At 42.2% G+C, this 14723-nt stretch overlaps 1 protein-coding gene across 3 annotated transcripts in view; it reads right to left on the minus strand.

Annotated features, from left to right (window-relative positions):
* LOC122552624 (FERM domain-containing protein 6) overlaps positions 1 to 14723 on the minus strand; it is a 77254-nt gene that overhangs the window by 39394 nt on the left and 23137 nt on the right. For 2 of the 3 annotated variants that reach the window (XM_043695400.2, XM_087991158.1), the window contains exons 2-3: positions 9232 to 9445; positions 3757 to 3847 (exon numbers count right to left, since the gene is read on the minus strand). In XM_043695400.2, coding sequence (XP_043551335.2) covers positions 3757 to 3847; positions 9232 to 9327 — 187 coding nt within the window. In that variant the 5' untranslated portion in view covers positions 9328 to 9445. The remainder of the gene's footprint in view (positions 1 to 3756; positions 3848 to 9231; positions 9446 to 14723) is intronic. The other variant, XM_043695403.2, reaches the window with a different exon arrangement.

Raw genomic sequence — 14723 nt, forward strand, 5'->3', positions numbered from 1 at the left:
TTTAATGAACATATCACTGAGCTTCATACTTGTAGTGAGTTGTGACAGAAGAAAATAACTTATTTTAATAATAGCTATGCAACTTGTTTAGCTTTAAAGAGCTTTACAATTACAGCCTCAGTAACATAATATCTGAAGTTGTTAAGCACTCTCTGACATACAGATATTGTCTATCAGAGAGTTGTTCCACCTCCCCAGTGCAATAAGGTTCAAATTCAAAATTCAAAATGTTGTCTCTTTCTTTCTCCAGAGTCATAAAATTCCTACAGTGTCGATGCAGGCCATTCAGCCCATCAAGTCACACCAACCCTCCAAAGAGCAACCCTACCCCTGCATTTCCCATGGTGAATCCACTTAATCTGCACATTCTTGGACGCTATGGGCAATTTAGCATGGCCAATCCACCTAACCTGCACACCTTTGGATTCTAGGAGGAAACCCACATAGACACAGGGAAAACGTGCAAATTCCACAGAGACAATCTCCGAGGGTGGAATCGAACCCAGGTTCTGGCACTAGGAGGCAGCAGCGCTGACTGGTGTACTACCATGCCGCCCAGTTCTGTTGCCTAACCTGATCCAATAAATAACACAGACCCAAAAGGAACAATTTGGTTATAGCTCTTGTTCTGATTAATAGAACCTGTGGCTGTGTCCTGTAATATCCTGAAAGCCAAATGTGGAAGGATAAGCCTTTATTTGGAATACATTTTTCACAGAATGTAGTACTACTGATATATGTCTCCTGACTCTACCCATTTCTTGGCACAGTAATTGTCTTTTGAAATGTGCGCTCAAGCCATTTTGCAGAACCGCCTCACTGTGCAGGACTCCTGTTTAATATAGATACTTTAAAATCAACTTGCAATTACACGCCTCTGGAGCTGGCGGGGCTTGAATCCTTGCTTCCTGGCTCAGGGGCAGGGACACTACCACTGCACACAACAGTTCTCACTCTATGTGCTCAAGTAATGATCCAATTCCCCTGCACGTATGTAACTTCAATTGACACAATTAACATGTCCTATGGCCGAAATAGATCCCAGTTCAATTCCTGCTCTATGCTGAGTACCAGCTCATAACTGCAAAGGGAATAGGTCACAGTACTTGTCAGTTAAAGAGTATTACAGAACAGCCAGAGTTCTTGCCACTGGTTGCTGAATAAGATACATCCCTGCTGAAGATTGTGGTAAAGACAAAATCTGGACTGGCTGTAATGTGTGCCAAACAAGCAATTGCAAATAGGCTCACATACGCAGAAAGGCAACTCAAACAATACCCTGGAAGGGGACATGTTTGTGGTACTGTTCACCCCAGCAAAAGATTCAAAAAGGGTCAAATTTATGTTTATACATTTCCCTAAATCATATTACGTAGGCTTTAGAGTGTTTTGGGAACTTTAAATTCAGCCCCTCACACCTGCCGCACAATTTCACAAGAAATAAGCAGATATGTACCTTAATTGCATGTTTCAGCCAGCCTCGCCACCCCATATAATGTGATACAGGCCGAGGAGTTGAGAGAATGGTGACTGTGCTAAAAGTAATTCATGTCATGACTAGGCCAGGTGTGGGGTGGGTTTCTCTGCCTCTGTCTGACAATGCCACCTTCCATAGAGGGGAACCTTAGAAATATCCACCTTTTTCCTCTAAAAAGGATTCCCCACTAGTTTGGTTGACAGTCATATTCAATTCATCTCCCGCTCTTTTACTCTCACCTCTTCCCTTCCCTCCCACAACAATGATTGGGTCCTCAGGTCCTCACTTACCACACTATCAGCCTTTGCAACCAATAGTTTGTAAGGCACCATTTCCATCATCTCCAATGTGATACCATGATCATACACATATTGCCGTCCCTTGTCAACATTCCACAGGAATTGTTCCCCCCAGGACACTCTGATCCATTCCTCCTCCATTCCCAACACCCCTTCCACTGTATTTTTCCATGTAATCACAAAAGGTGAACATATATCCTCCTCTCTCCAACGTCCCAGACGTACCTTCCAAGTGTGGGAGTGATTTACCTGTACTTCATAGAGTCATAAAATCCCTACAGTGTGGAAGCAGGCTGTTCAGTACATCAAGTCCATGCTGAACCTTAGAAAAGCATCCCACCCAGACCCTACCCCCTACCCTATCCCTGTAACCTTGCATTTCCCATGGTTAATCCACCTGGCCTGCACATCTTTATATTGTGGGAGGAAACCGGAGCACCCAGAGGAAACCCACTCATATATATGGAGAACGTGCAAACTCCACATAGACAGTCACCTTTCATTTGTTGTTCACAGTGTGATCTCCTTGAAACTGGAGAGATGAAATGCATGCTGGGAGACTGCTTTGCAGAACACCTGCGCTCTATCCGCAAAAATGACCCTGAGCTCCCAGTTGCCTGCCACTTCAACACCCCACTGTGTTCCCACGTCAGAATTACTGTTGCAATGTTCCAGCAAGCTTCAGTGCAAGCTCAAAGAACAACATCTCACTTTCTGCCTCAGAACCCTACAGCCTCTAGAACTCAGCATCAAGTTCAATAACTTTCGAGCTTGATTCCATCCTTCCATGTTCTTTCACCCATCCCACACCTGGTCTTGTTATGACATGGGTTGCTTTTAACAGTCACCCATTCTCACCTGGTTAAAGACCTATTATCCCATTACACAGTTCGTTTTCAGTACAACTCACCCAGTTTCTCCAATTCTTAACTTTTATTATCACTTATTTGGCTTTTCGTCTGATCTGATCTACGATCAGCAATCCCCCATCTGTCAATCCCTTTCGTATCTCTCTCTCTCTCTGAGCTCCACCTCCATCTACCTTCTTCCTCAACCTCGTCTTCACTATATACATGATCTTGTCCTAGCTGTCAACAGTTCTGATTAAGAGTCACTGGACTCAAAACAATGACTCTGCTTTCTTCCAATACATGCTGCCAGACCGGTAGAGATTTTCAAGCAATTTCTGTTTTTCTTTCAGATCTCCAGCACCTGCAGTTCTTTGTTTTATTTTAATGGAGTGGGCTCAATGGTTTGAATGGTTTATTCCTGTTGCTACTTTATAAGTTTCCAAGTATTCGTTACAGTACGGTTATATAACTCAGTAGTGATTGGAACAATGTGGATCTTCACAGCAGTTCAGGCAGCATCCAAGGAGCAGTAAAATCGATGTTTCGGGCAAAAGCCCTTCATCAGGAATATTTCTGATGAAGGGCTTTTGCCCAAAACGTTGATTTTACTGCTTCTCGGATGCTGCCTGAACTGCTGTGCTCTTCCAGCACCACTAATCCAGAATCTGGTTTCCAGCATCTGCAGTCATTGTTTTTACCACAATGTGGATCTTATTGGCTATGAGAGCCTTGATCGGGGTTGTTAACCTGGGCCAAGCAGGGAGCCCTGGCTGACTGATATAACAGGGGACCCAGTGAATCTCCTGACTTCAGGAACTGACTCACAGCCAGTGCACTTGTAAATAAAGGGTGACTTTGTGACGGAAGATCAGCCTCTGTGCAGTTATTTCAAACCCTCAATGGGAAACACTGAAATCCAATTATGTTTTTAGTTAGTAAAGTCCCAGAAAAAGAAATATTTAGACCAATCATAAAAGCCACAGACAAACTGAGCAAATGATTATGTAATGCTATCATAAATAGGCAAAATAAAACAAGGGTAAGAATCATTCCCTGGACATTTCGTTCTCTGGAGGTCATCTTATTTTCTCACAAAAACATGTTGGAAAATATCGAAATCACATCTTACTTTGCACCACGCTCAGACCAAAGAAGTGACCCTCCCTGACCTTCAGCAAATCACAGACTTGATTGTAGAGATCCTGACCTGTAGCTTTTACCTATAAAATAAACAAACATGTCAAAGTCAGGAAGGCACAGTGCAAAGCATTTTAAACCAAGTTTCCTGGTCAGTCTGCCTCCAGCTCTAAATGACCCTATGCCAGTACGTACTCACAGCTACTGGAGGAGATTAACAAAGTAGTTTAATAGATCAAAACATTGAGGGAATAAAACACAGTAACTGGCAATGTGGAATTAATAATCTACACTAGTAATCATCACTATGAGCCCAGAGAAGTCATTATCATTCAAAGTTTAGAAGGTATGGACATCAGATTTAAATGCTGAAAGTAATCATCTGCACTCTTAGATGTCTTCAGACTGAGCAAACGTCCATGTTAACTTAAATGAGGGTTTCGGTTTAGCCTAGACTGCCAGCATAATTAACTCTAGTGCCTATGGGCTGTAAAGGACCATGTTACATCAGGGTGTTCAGATTCTACTCAGTTCCTTGTGAAGGCAGCTCCAATGGTCAAAATTATTCCAAATCAGTCACTGCCAATTTCAGAGGAGAGTGGAGATGGGAAACAATGCACTGGGTGAGGTGGTTGTGCTGTTGTGGGTGACACACATGTAGCACTTTACTGGAAACCCTCAATGCTGATACTTGGTTTTCAAACTGAACAGGGCTCATCTCCCCTTGCAGTTCCAAATTTGAACACAAAAACAATTCTATTCTTAAACTCATCTTGACAAGACTGCAACAGGTTATTAGTGAGAAAAATAAATATTTATAACTAAATGTGGGCAGTGTTAACTAATGCATTAGATCAGAGCATTCATTTTGAAATGTGTATCCCACAGTCAGGATATTGGTACATTAGTTGGTGGATCACAGTATTCACGTATTAACTGGAGCAAATTAGCAAAGTGACCACATCTGTGAATTCCAGCAGTGGCTATAGTTCAAAAGTAGTTCATTGGCCGTGAAGTACATAAAGAATTGAGGGTTATGGGGAAAAGCCAGGAAAGTGTTGTGAAGGGTTATCAGATGAGCCATGATCTCATTGAATGGCAGAGCAGACTTGATGGGCTGAATGGCCTACTTCTGCCCCTAAGTTTTATGGCTCTATAAGGTTCAGTAAGGTGCTATAAAATTTGATTTATTTCTCTACTGCACGAGAGAAAATGCTCAAAGACCACTGCAGAGTTCTGAAACAATCAGGTTAAATATATATGAATGAGCAACTTCAATATTTTGAATTCATTATTATGTATCAAAATGTTTGTTAAAAATTGTTGAACATACAGCTGCTACACTGGAGCAGAAATAAAGACTGAACGAAACAGTTCGCTGTAATTGTAAAGTCAAGACTAGTGAGGAGGGTTCTTCCTAGTCTTTAAAGAAACCTGCAAGCATTAAAAAGGAAATAAAAAGAAAATGCTGCAAATACACAATAGTTCAGGCAATAACCCAACAAAGAAAAGACACAGCAAGTTGCATGTGGCTCTTTAAACCAGTGCCAGGGTTCCTAGTATTGCTCAGTAATCCCTCTGCCAGGAATAAATAGGATCAACCTCACCTCTGATTCTTCTCATACTCCACTGAACGGCCTTCCAATTCTCCCCTTCAAAACCAGTGTGTTGCTTATAGTAAAACTGTATCCCAGCAAAAAGAACCACCTCTGGGAGAGGGCAGATGGGAAAGGGGGAATAAACAGAGAGCAAACAACAGTAGTCCCCACCACTCGAAGAAATTGGCACGTCTTTGCTTTTTAACAGTTCTCAATATGGAACTAAATTAAATCAAGGAAATTCTAATCCTATGTTTTTCATGGCCCATACTTAAACAACGTGATTGAAATATCTACATGAAAATGAAAATTTACTTGTTGATTTTAAATTAGAAACCGAAAAGCAGTTAGCCTCCAAACAATCTTAAGGGTTTGAGTGAAATATAAACGTAGATGAAGAAACAAAACAGCATTGTTTGGTTGCTGCCTCTTGCTGTAATCTTACCTGTACTGCTGGAAGCACGGCAGTTGGCTTTGTATCCAGTCGTTAAGGAACCTAGTGAGATTGTACCAACATTGCAGAATCGTACAGTACAGATGAGGCCTGTCAACCAATCAAGTCCCCATCAACAAAAAATTAATCTAAACCTGCACTGGTCCCTCTTTCTGACAATTGGCCCATAGTCTGGAGTGTCATGACATTTCAAGTGCCCATCCGAATTCCTTTGAAACATTGTGCCCACCTTAACCATTCTCTGTGGCAAATTCCAGCACATTCCAAATTCCCACCACACTCTGGATGAAAAGGCTTTTCCTCAAATCCTTTCTAACCCACCTGTCCTTTAACTTAAAATTATCCCTCCTCATTACTGACTTTTCAACTAAGGGGAACAGCTGCTTTCTTTCCACTGTGTTAGAACATAGAACATAGAACAGTACAGCACAGAACAGGCCCTTCAGCCCACAATGTCGTGCCGACCACTGATCCTCATGTGTGCACCCTCAAATTTCTATGACCATATGCATGTCCAGCAGTCTCTTAAATGTCCCCAATGACCTTGCTTCCACAACTGCTGCTGGCAACGCATTCCATGCGCTCACAACTCTCTGTGTAAAGAACCCACCTCTGACATCCCCTCTATACTTTCCTCCAACCAGCTTAAAACTATGACCCCTCGTGTTAGTCATTTCTGCCCTGGGAAATTAGTCTCTGGCTATCGACTCTATCTATGCCTCTCATTATCTTGTACACTTCAATTAGGTCCCCTCTCCTCCTCCTTTTCTCCAATGAGAAAAGACCGAGCTCAGTCAACCTCTCTTCATAAGATAAGCCCTCCAGTCCAGGCAGCATCCTGGTAACCCTCTCCAAAGCATCCAGATCTTTCCTATAATAGGGCGACCAGAACTGGACGCAGTATTCCAAGTGCGGTCTAACCAAAGTTTTATAGAGATGCAACAAGATCTCACGACTCTTAAACTCAATCCCCCTGTTAATGAAAGCCAAAACACCATATGCTTTCTTAACAACCCTGTCCACTTGGGTGGCCATTTTAAGGGATCTATGTACCTGCACACCAAGATCCCTCTGTTCTTCCACACTGCCAAGAATCCTATCCTTAATCCTGTACTCAGCTTTTAAATTCGACCTTCCAAAATGCATCACCTCGCATTTATCCAGGTTGAACTCCATCTGCCACCTCTCAGCCCATCTCTGCATCCTGTCAATGTCCCGCTGCAGCCTACAACAGCCCTCTATACTGTCAACGACACCTCCAACTTTTGTGTTGTCTGCAAACTTGCTGACCCATCCTTCAATCCCCTCATCCAAGTCATTAATAAAAATTACAAACAGTAGAGGCCCAAGGACAGAGCCCTGTGGAACACCACTCACCACAGACTTCCAGGCAGAATATTTTTCTTCTACTACCACTCGCTGTCTTCTGTTGGCCAGCCAATTCTGTATCCAGACAGCTAAGTTCCCCTGAATCCCATTCCTCCTGATCTTCTGAATGAGCCTACCATGGGGAACCTTATCAAATGCTCTGCCGAAGTCCATATACACCACATCCACAGCTCAACATTCAAATTCACATCCACATTCATGCCCCTCAATCTTTAACACCTCAATCAAGTGTCTCACCCCCCTTCCACCTTAGCCATCTCTGCTCTAAAGAAAACAACCCAAACTTATCCAGTCCCTCTTCATAGCTAAGTTGCTCCATTCTAGGCAATATCCTGGTGAATCTCCTCTTCCCCCTCTCCAGCGCAATCACAACCTTCCTATAATGCAGTGACTAGATATGCACAGAGTGCTCCTCACCAGCTCGAACATACCCTCCTTGCTCTTACAATCTATGCCATGACTGATAAAGGCAAGTCTCTGTATGCCTTCCAAACTATGCTATTAACCTGTCCTGCCATCTTCAGGGATCTGTGAACAAGCACCCCAAGATCCCTCCTCTGTTCCTCTGAACTTCCCTGTGTTCTGCCATTCATTGCTTACCTCCTGGTCTTGTTATTTCTTCCAAAATGCTTCACCTCACATTTACCAGGATTAAATTCCATCTGCCACTGATCTGTCCATCTATATCTATATCTTCCTCCAACCTAAGACCTTCTTCCTCACTGTCAACTATGTGGCCAATCCACTAACTTACATATCCCCCCACGTTTTCATTAATAACATGTATATATGTCATAAACGATAAGGGACCCAGCATTGATTCCTGTGGTATACCATTGGATACCGGAGTCCATTCACACATACAGACTTCTACCACCTCCCTCTGTCTCCTGTCACTAAGCTAATTTTGGATCCAACTTGCCAAATTACTCTGGATCCCATGAGCATTTTACATTCTTTTTCAGTCTTCCATGTGGAACCTTGTCAAAGGCTTTGTTGAAATCCACATAAACTACACCTGCGCTACCCTCATCGACATATCTGGTTACCTCCTCAAAAAATTCAAATCTGAGCAACTCAAACTAGAAAATCACTGAAATCAAAAAAATTAACCGTTGTTAAATACTGAAGATGTTTCAATTGAAGACAGAAACAAGGAAGAGAGTACTTTGAACAGAAAGCCCAGTTCGTAGACTTCACATTGTCTTTTCCACAATGAATTATTTAGTAGTATTGCCTTGCTAATGAAAGTGAAAGTCACTTCTCTCAATCAGTAGGAGGTAGTGGTAAAGGGGTTGATCTCCCATAGAAAGAACCAGGTGCTCAGATCAACCTTTACAATTACTTTTATACTAATGCTCAATTAATTAATTACTAACTGGATTCCTCATGGCACATCTGCTTATATCAGTCACAGTGCACAGAGGTTTCTGCAGACTGGTATACACTGGGTGTGTAGAAAGTGTTTCTGACCTTTCATAGGAGGTTACAGGTATCATATCAAAAAGTATTTATGAATACAAAACAAGGCATGAATATTAATTTCACATTATATTGCTTTGGCACTATAACAAAGTGTAAAAAAGTATCAAATGTGAAAATGTAGCATAAAGTTAAAAGTTCAAGAATCCAAGAATAAGGAAACTTAGATTCAATTTATGCTTGACTTGTATTAGATTATGTTTACCATCCACACTCATCCTGGCATTTAAACCAGGCTGTAAACTTGCTGTAATACCAATAGCTGTCAGAGCATCATAAGAATGTGGCTGGTCCACAGAGGCTGGAACAGCTCAGTGCTTTTCAGCTGACTGTTAGAGAATAGACACGTCTTTTGACACTACCAAGTAGCATAACAATATAATGAACTGGCCTTAGTCCACATAGTTTAACCAGGTGTGTGTCATGTATCTGTACTGAAACTCCGAAGGATTCACAACAGGAAATAAAATTGATTGATACTGTTGCAACAAATGCTGAGCTCCAGTCTACCCGTTTTGATAATCACAAAGAAATTTTTACTCACCCCAATGAGAATTTCAAGTTGCTCCTTGTTTGGCAGGAGTACAGAAACAACGCGTTGGCCTGACATCATCTTATTTTGGAAAAGCTGTTTGCTCATGCTGGGTCTGTGGGAAGATTGGCGTTTAATTAATCTCTGTCCAGTCCAGTGCTGCCTCCCGCCTGTTATGATGTCTCTTCACCGAACATAGGACCACATCCAGTCTGGCCTGGTTTCCCTGCCAAATGACACATTTCATCTAATTAATTGAAATTTTAATTAATTAAAACAAAACATGTGATGGAATGGGACTTCTGGATGTGGGCACGTAGAGGGAGACACAGTTAAGGAGTCATGACCACAGACGATGTGTTACCAACAATAATAATCACATCTGATGTCCAAGAAAGTGAAGGAAGCAGGGGTGTATTTAATAGAATCCTGGTGACCCAAGTCGAACTCACATCAGCACTGGCTCAAATGTTATGCAACAAAATAAGATTTTGAGATGAGTGCCATTGAAGATCAGTTTGGCCCTACGACAAGTTTGGTCAAAGAGATAGGTTTTAAAGAGTATTTGGTTGCAGGGGGGATGTTCTCAAAAAAAAACTTCTGTTCTCTCAAAGTTGTCAACAGATTATTAGAGTGTTTTTTGTTTCATAAGAAAAATGGTTTTCTAGAACGATCTTCAGTAGCCCATGTCTGGCAATTCTCTCACTCTGCCTTCTTTTCACCCCTGATTTCCAGCACCTCACTGTTGGGAACCATGCCATTAGTCAGCTAGGCCCCAAATGTTAGAGTTCCCTGTCCAAACCTCTCACCTCACTCCCTTCCTCAAAATCCTGGTCACCAGTCATACAGCTGAACTTTCACCATTTCAGCCAGCTAATAACCCCACTCTGCAGAAAACATCTCATCAGGCCCAATTCTCAGTTCCGCTGGGGAAGTGTGGTACAGTCGGTCTTACCACCAGAACCAGATCAGGGGAGCCTCAGGGGTGATTGAGTGTCAAGGTGGACTGTTTATAAAAGCCCATGTCGTGCCTCTGGGGTTTTGTCCCAGTTATTTAAAGCATTGTTATTATAGGCCTAAAATCATGGATGTGGACCTGCTTAAAAGCCATAATTGTTTAAAAATTAGTTATTGCCACAACTCTAGAAAAACACCAATCAATCTAAACACATCAAGAACTGAAACTATAAGCAAGACTTCTCTTCACCGTTGTGCAAATAATCTGAGCTATTGACAAAAGACATTTTAAAAAGCTTATTATAACGCCTTAAAGCTGTTAATCTTCTCTTCATTTGCATCAACAAACTCACTCTCACAACTAAAAACAGAAATGATGTGGAGGAGCCGGTGTTAGACTAGGGTGGACAAAGTCAAAAATTACACAACACCAGGTTATAGTCCAACAGGAGAAAGTGAGGTCTGCAGATGCTGGAGATCAGAGCTGAAAATGTGTTGCTGGAACAGCGCAGCAGGTCAGGCAGCATCCAGGGAACAGGAGAATCGATGTTTCGGGCATAAGCCCTTCTTCCTGCTTGTCTGCTTGTGAAACCAGATGGATTCACACACCACTTTGAACAAATCCAGATTTAGGTCTAATAAGCTGCTTGTTTAGGTGGTGTTATGTTCAATTGCTCCAACAACAAATAAGGTTTTTTTTAAAAGGAACCAGAAAAATGCTGCAAGTCCCAACATCCGGAGGCTGTCCTTTGCTCAGACACAGACCAGGAGCAAAATCTTCCCATCGGAAATAAAACTGATGTAATTGAAGACAAATAGTAGCAAAGCCCAATTTTATATGGTTGCAGCAAATGCTATACCAAAAAAAAACTAAGCAGAGTGGCTTTTAAACAAATCCATATACACCATGTTTGTTTGCAATATATATAAATTATTTGGGGAGGAGAATGATTGATGAAGGCAGGGTGATAGACATTATCCATATGGACTTCAGCAGGGTGTTTGGTAAGGTCCCTTATGGCAGGCTGATTTAAAAGGTGAAGTCACATGGGGTCCGCACCGAGCTGGTAAGATGGATATAGGACTAGCTTAGTCATAGAAAGCAGACAGTAGCAGTAGAGAGATGTTTTATAGAGTGGAGATCTGTGACCAGTGGTAATCAGCAGAGATCAGTTCTGGGCCTCTTGTTGTTTGTAATATACAGAGATAATTTGGAGGAGAATGTAGATCGCCTGATTAGTAAGTTTGTGGATGACATAAAGGTTAGGGGAGCTGCTGATAGTGAGCATGGTTGCCAGAGGACACAGCAGGACATAGATAAGCCAGAGACTTGGGCAGAGAAATGGCAGATGGAGTTTAATCCAGAAAAGATCTAATGCAGGCAGGAAGTACACAGTAAATGGCAGAACCCTTAGAAGTATTAACAGACAGAGGGATGTAGATGTACAGGATCCACAGTCCCCTGAAAGGAGTAATACAAGTGGATAAGGTGGTCAAGAAAGCAAATGGCCTGCTTAGCTTCATCGGTCAGGGAACAGAGTATAAAAATCTGCAAGTAATGTGGCAGCTGTAAAAATCTTTGGTGAGGCCACATTTGGAGTTTTGTGTGCCGTTCTGGTCGCCATGCAGCCAGAGGATGTGGAGAGTTTGGGGAGGGGACAGAAAAGGTTTATCAGGATGTGGCCCTGGTTTGGAGGGTATTTGCTATGAGAAGAGATTGGACAAACTTGGTTTGTTTGCACTCGGACACCAAAGGCTGAGGGGCAACTTGATAGAAGGTTACAAATTGAGAGGCTGGATAGAATGGATAGTCGGAGTCTTTCTCCCAGGGTAGAAATGTCAATTACTCAGGGACATAGGTTTAAGGTAAAAGGGGGAAAGTTTAAAGGAGATGTGAGAGACAGGTTTCTTCAACACAGAGGGTGGTAAGTGCCTGGAATGAGCTGCCAGAGGAGGTGTTTGAGGTGGATATAATAGCGACGTTTAAGAAGGTTCTTGACAAACACATGAACAGACGGGGAACAGATGGATGTGGACCGTGTAGAGGGTAAGATTCTTTTAGTTTGGAAAGGCATCATGTGTCAGTATAGCCTTGATTGGCCAAAAGGCCTGTTCGTGTGCTGTTCTTTGTGCTAACGCTAATATGAAGACAAAAGGAATATTACTCATTCACCTCCCATTGCCAAAATGTTGTGAAAAGGCGAACAGAACACCTTCATCAGAGAATTATCAACCAAAGTTTATCTGCAATCAGTATGCTCTCTCTAATTCTTTGATCATAATAAACATTCCTACAAATTTGAGTAGACCCACACTAACTCACTCCTGAGCAAATAATGAAAATTCACCGGGGAAATATCCATACTTATGAGAGTTACATTCTACAAAATTTGCAAGAATCCCCTTTGTTCCTGCAACGAAGGAAAACTTCTAGTCAGGCAAAAAAAAACCCCAGCCCTTTGCAGCATTGAGTGACTGTGGTGTAGTTCCGAACAGCTGAACAAATCCATCAATGTTAAATCCATGTTTAGGTTTTCAACCAAAGATTTCTCCTTTTCTAGAAAAGTCTCAATGGGCTATACAGTCTAATCCTGTTCCATGTTTACATTCATTTTTTGCTGCTCTACCTCGTAGAGTTCAGACTGATTCCACAAAGCTTCAAAAAGATGAACATTCCTCACACCACACACGTGTTTTTCAAATATCGTAAAGAAGTTGAGTATTGCTGAAAAAAACGATAAAGTTTTTTTGGAAGGATTTCATTGATCAGAATGATTCACAAAACTACCAAAACACCAATCAGAACAAAAGAAATCAGCATTTGTTTTCCTGTATGAGAGGAGTGTACTGATTGGTTGACAAGTGGATTCTGATTGAAAGCCTGATGGTTAACAGTCAATCATCATTAACTGTTGCATGCTCCATTACAACACCTCTTCTAAATCAGAACCCATTTTCCAAACAAGTAGTATTCTCCTTGTGTATTGGAGAAAATTAGCTGATATTCTTGCGAGTGGTCCTGATGAGTGCAAGCGGAAAGTTTTGACAGAATGTATCTTTTTTTCAGGCAAGAGCTTACCATCACAATCAGTTTGGTGTGGGGGTGGGGGTGTGGGGATGGGGGTGGGGTGGGGGGCAGGGCAGGGGCAGGGGGCAAAGGTCACACCATGTGGATGTTGGCGAAGCACCGCAGATTTTCCCGAATTGGCCAGTGAGCCAACAGCTCAGACATAGGAGGTGGTGATTAACTAATGCAGGAGGTGGCCTCCTCTCAATTTATTGAATTTCTGATAAAAACGTACAGATGCCATCATGATGCAGTGAGTGGGGAACTCTTTTGATAGGGAGGACAGGCTGGAGCTGAAGCCAGGCGGGAATGAGTGGTCCCAAGGTGTCTCGGGAATGCTGGGCTCCTCACGTGGCCTCCAACAACAGCTCCTTAATTTGGCAAAGTCACTACCAGCTAATTACGTTTGGGTACTGCCCCCTTCCACCCTCATTCACCTCAACCACTCCCCTTGCTGCCTCCAGGAAATGCCCCAGGAGTGGCACTGTGTTGGTAAACCAGCCTCTGGTGCAAAACTTTTGCACCTGCCTGTCTCAGTCTCTAACCCCTCCCTGTGCTGAGCATTGAAGAGCTATTCACCTGTGAAAGGCAGCATCACAACTGATTTCCCATCTGCCCCGATTGGTCAGTTTCTACTGGGAGTCACTGGTGCAGCACAAACTATTCTGAATTTCTCTGCTTCAATGCCCAGGAGTACTGAGGGCAACTGTAGAACCTTTGTCGTCAGGTTTTGAGCAGATTAACTTTGAGGCTTTCATGAAGAATGCCAGGAATGTCCACTCTGTATCTCAAATCCAAAGTGCGGTTATTAAAGACATGTGTGATAAAAGAGTGGCGCCTGATTCAATAAAGCCATTATTTGTCTGTATCACAAATCAAACAAAGATTAGTTAACTGATGCTGGGTAAGTTTTAGACCATGAAGATCATTCCACACAAGTTACAGGGCATTAAGCTCCATACATTAGTGACTCAAGCTGCAGGAATTCAATGAAATCAGAAGCATTAGGTATGTGACAGACCTTTGTGCTTTAGATTGGAATTTATATCGATACTGAAATCTTTATCTACAGAACACCCCTGCTACACACTTTCTACAAACTATTGCCAACTGGAATTGAAAACAGTTGGATTTGCAGCTGCAATTTTTTATCAGAAGTAAACCACCAATATGAGGATTTCAATCTTTTTCAAAAAAGTGTTTTGAAAAAGGAAGGATTAAAAGGTTTTAACGAAATAGTTAGATGACACAGAGTGGGAGAAGGCTCATAAACCTTTTGGGCTGATCAAATGTTTTCATCTGCACAATTCCTTGTAAATAAATGAACTTCACAGCTCTAGGGAATGCAGAAAATGATCAGATTTCACCAAAGGTGCTGTTGCCAGAGGGTCCAATCCAACTGGAATCTGAGCAACATAACCTCAGCGGGAGTCACAGGTGTTGGCATTGTGGTTGGTAGAACAGGCACAAACTGCTTGCA

This window comes from Chiloscyllium plagiosum, unplaced genomic scaffold (genome assembly GCF_037043375.1).
Source record: "Chiloscyllium plagiosum isolate Xiang-an unplaced genomic scaffold, Cpla_swu_hap1 HiC_scaffold_10, whole genome shotgun sequence".
In the NCBI taxonomy this organism is placed as follows: domain Eukaryota; kingdom Metazoa; phylum Chordata; class Chondrichthyes; order Orectolobiformes; family Hemiscylliidae; genus Chiloscyllium; species Chiloscyllium plagiosum.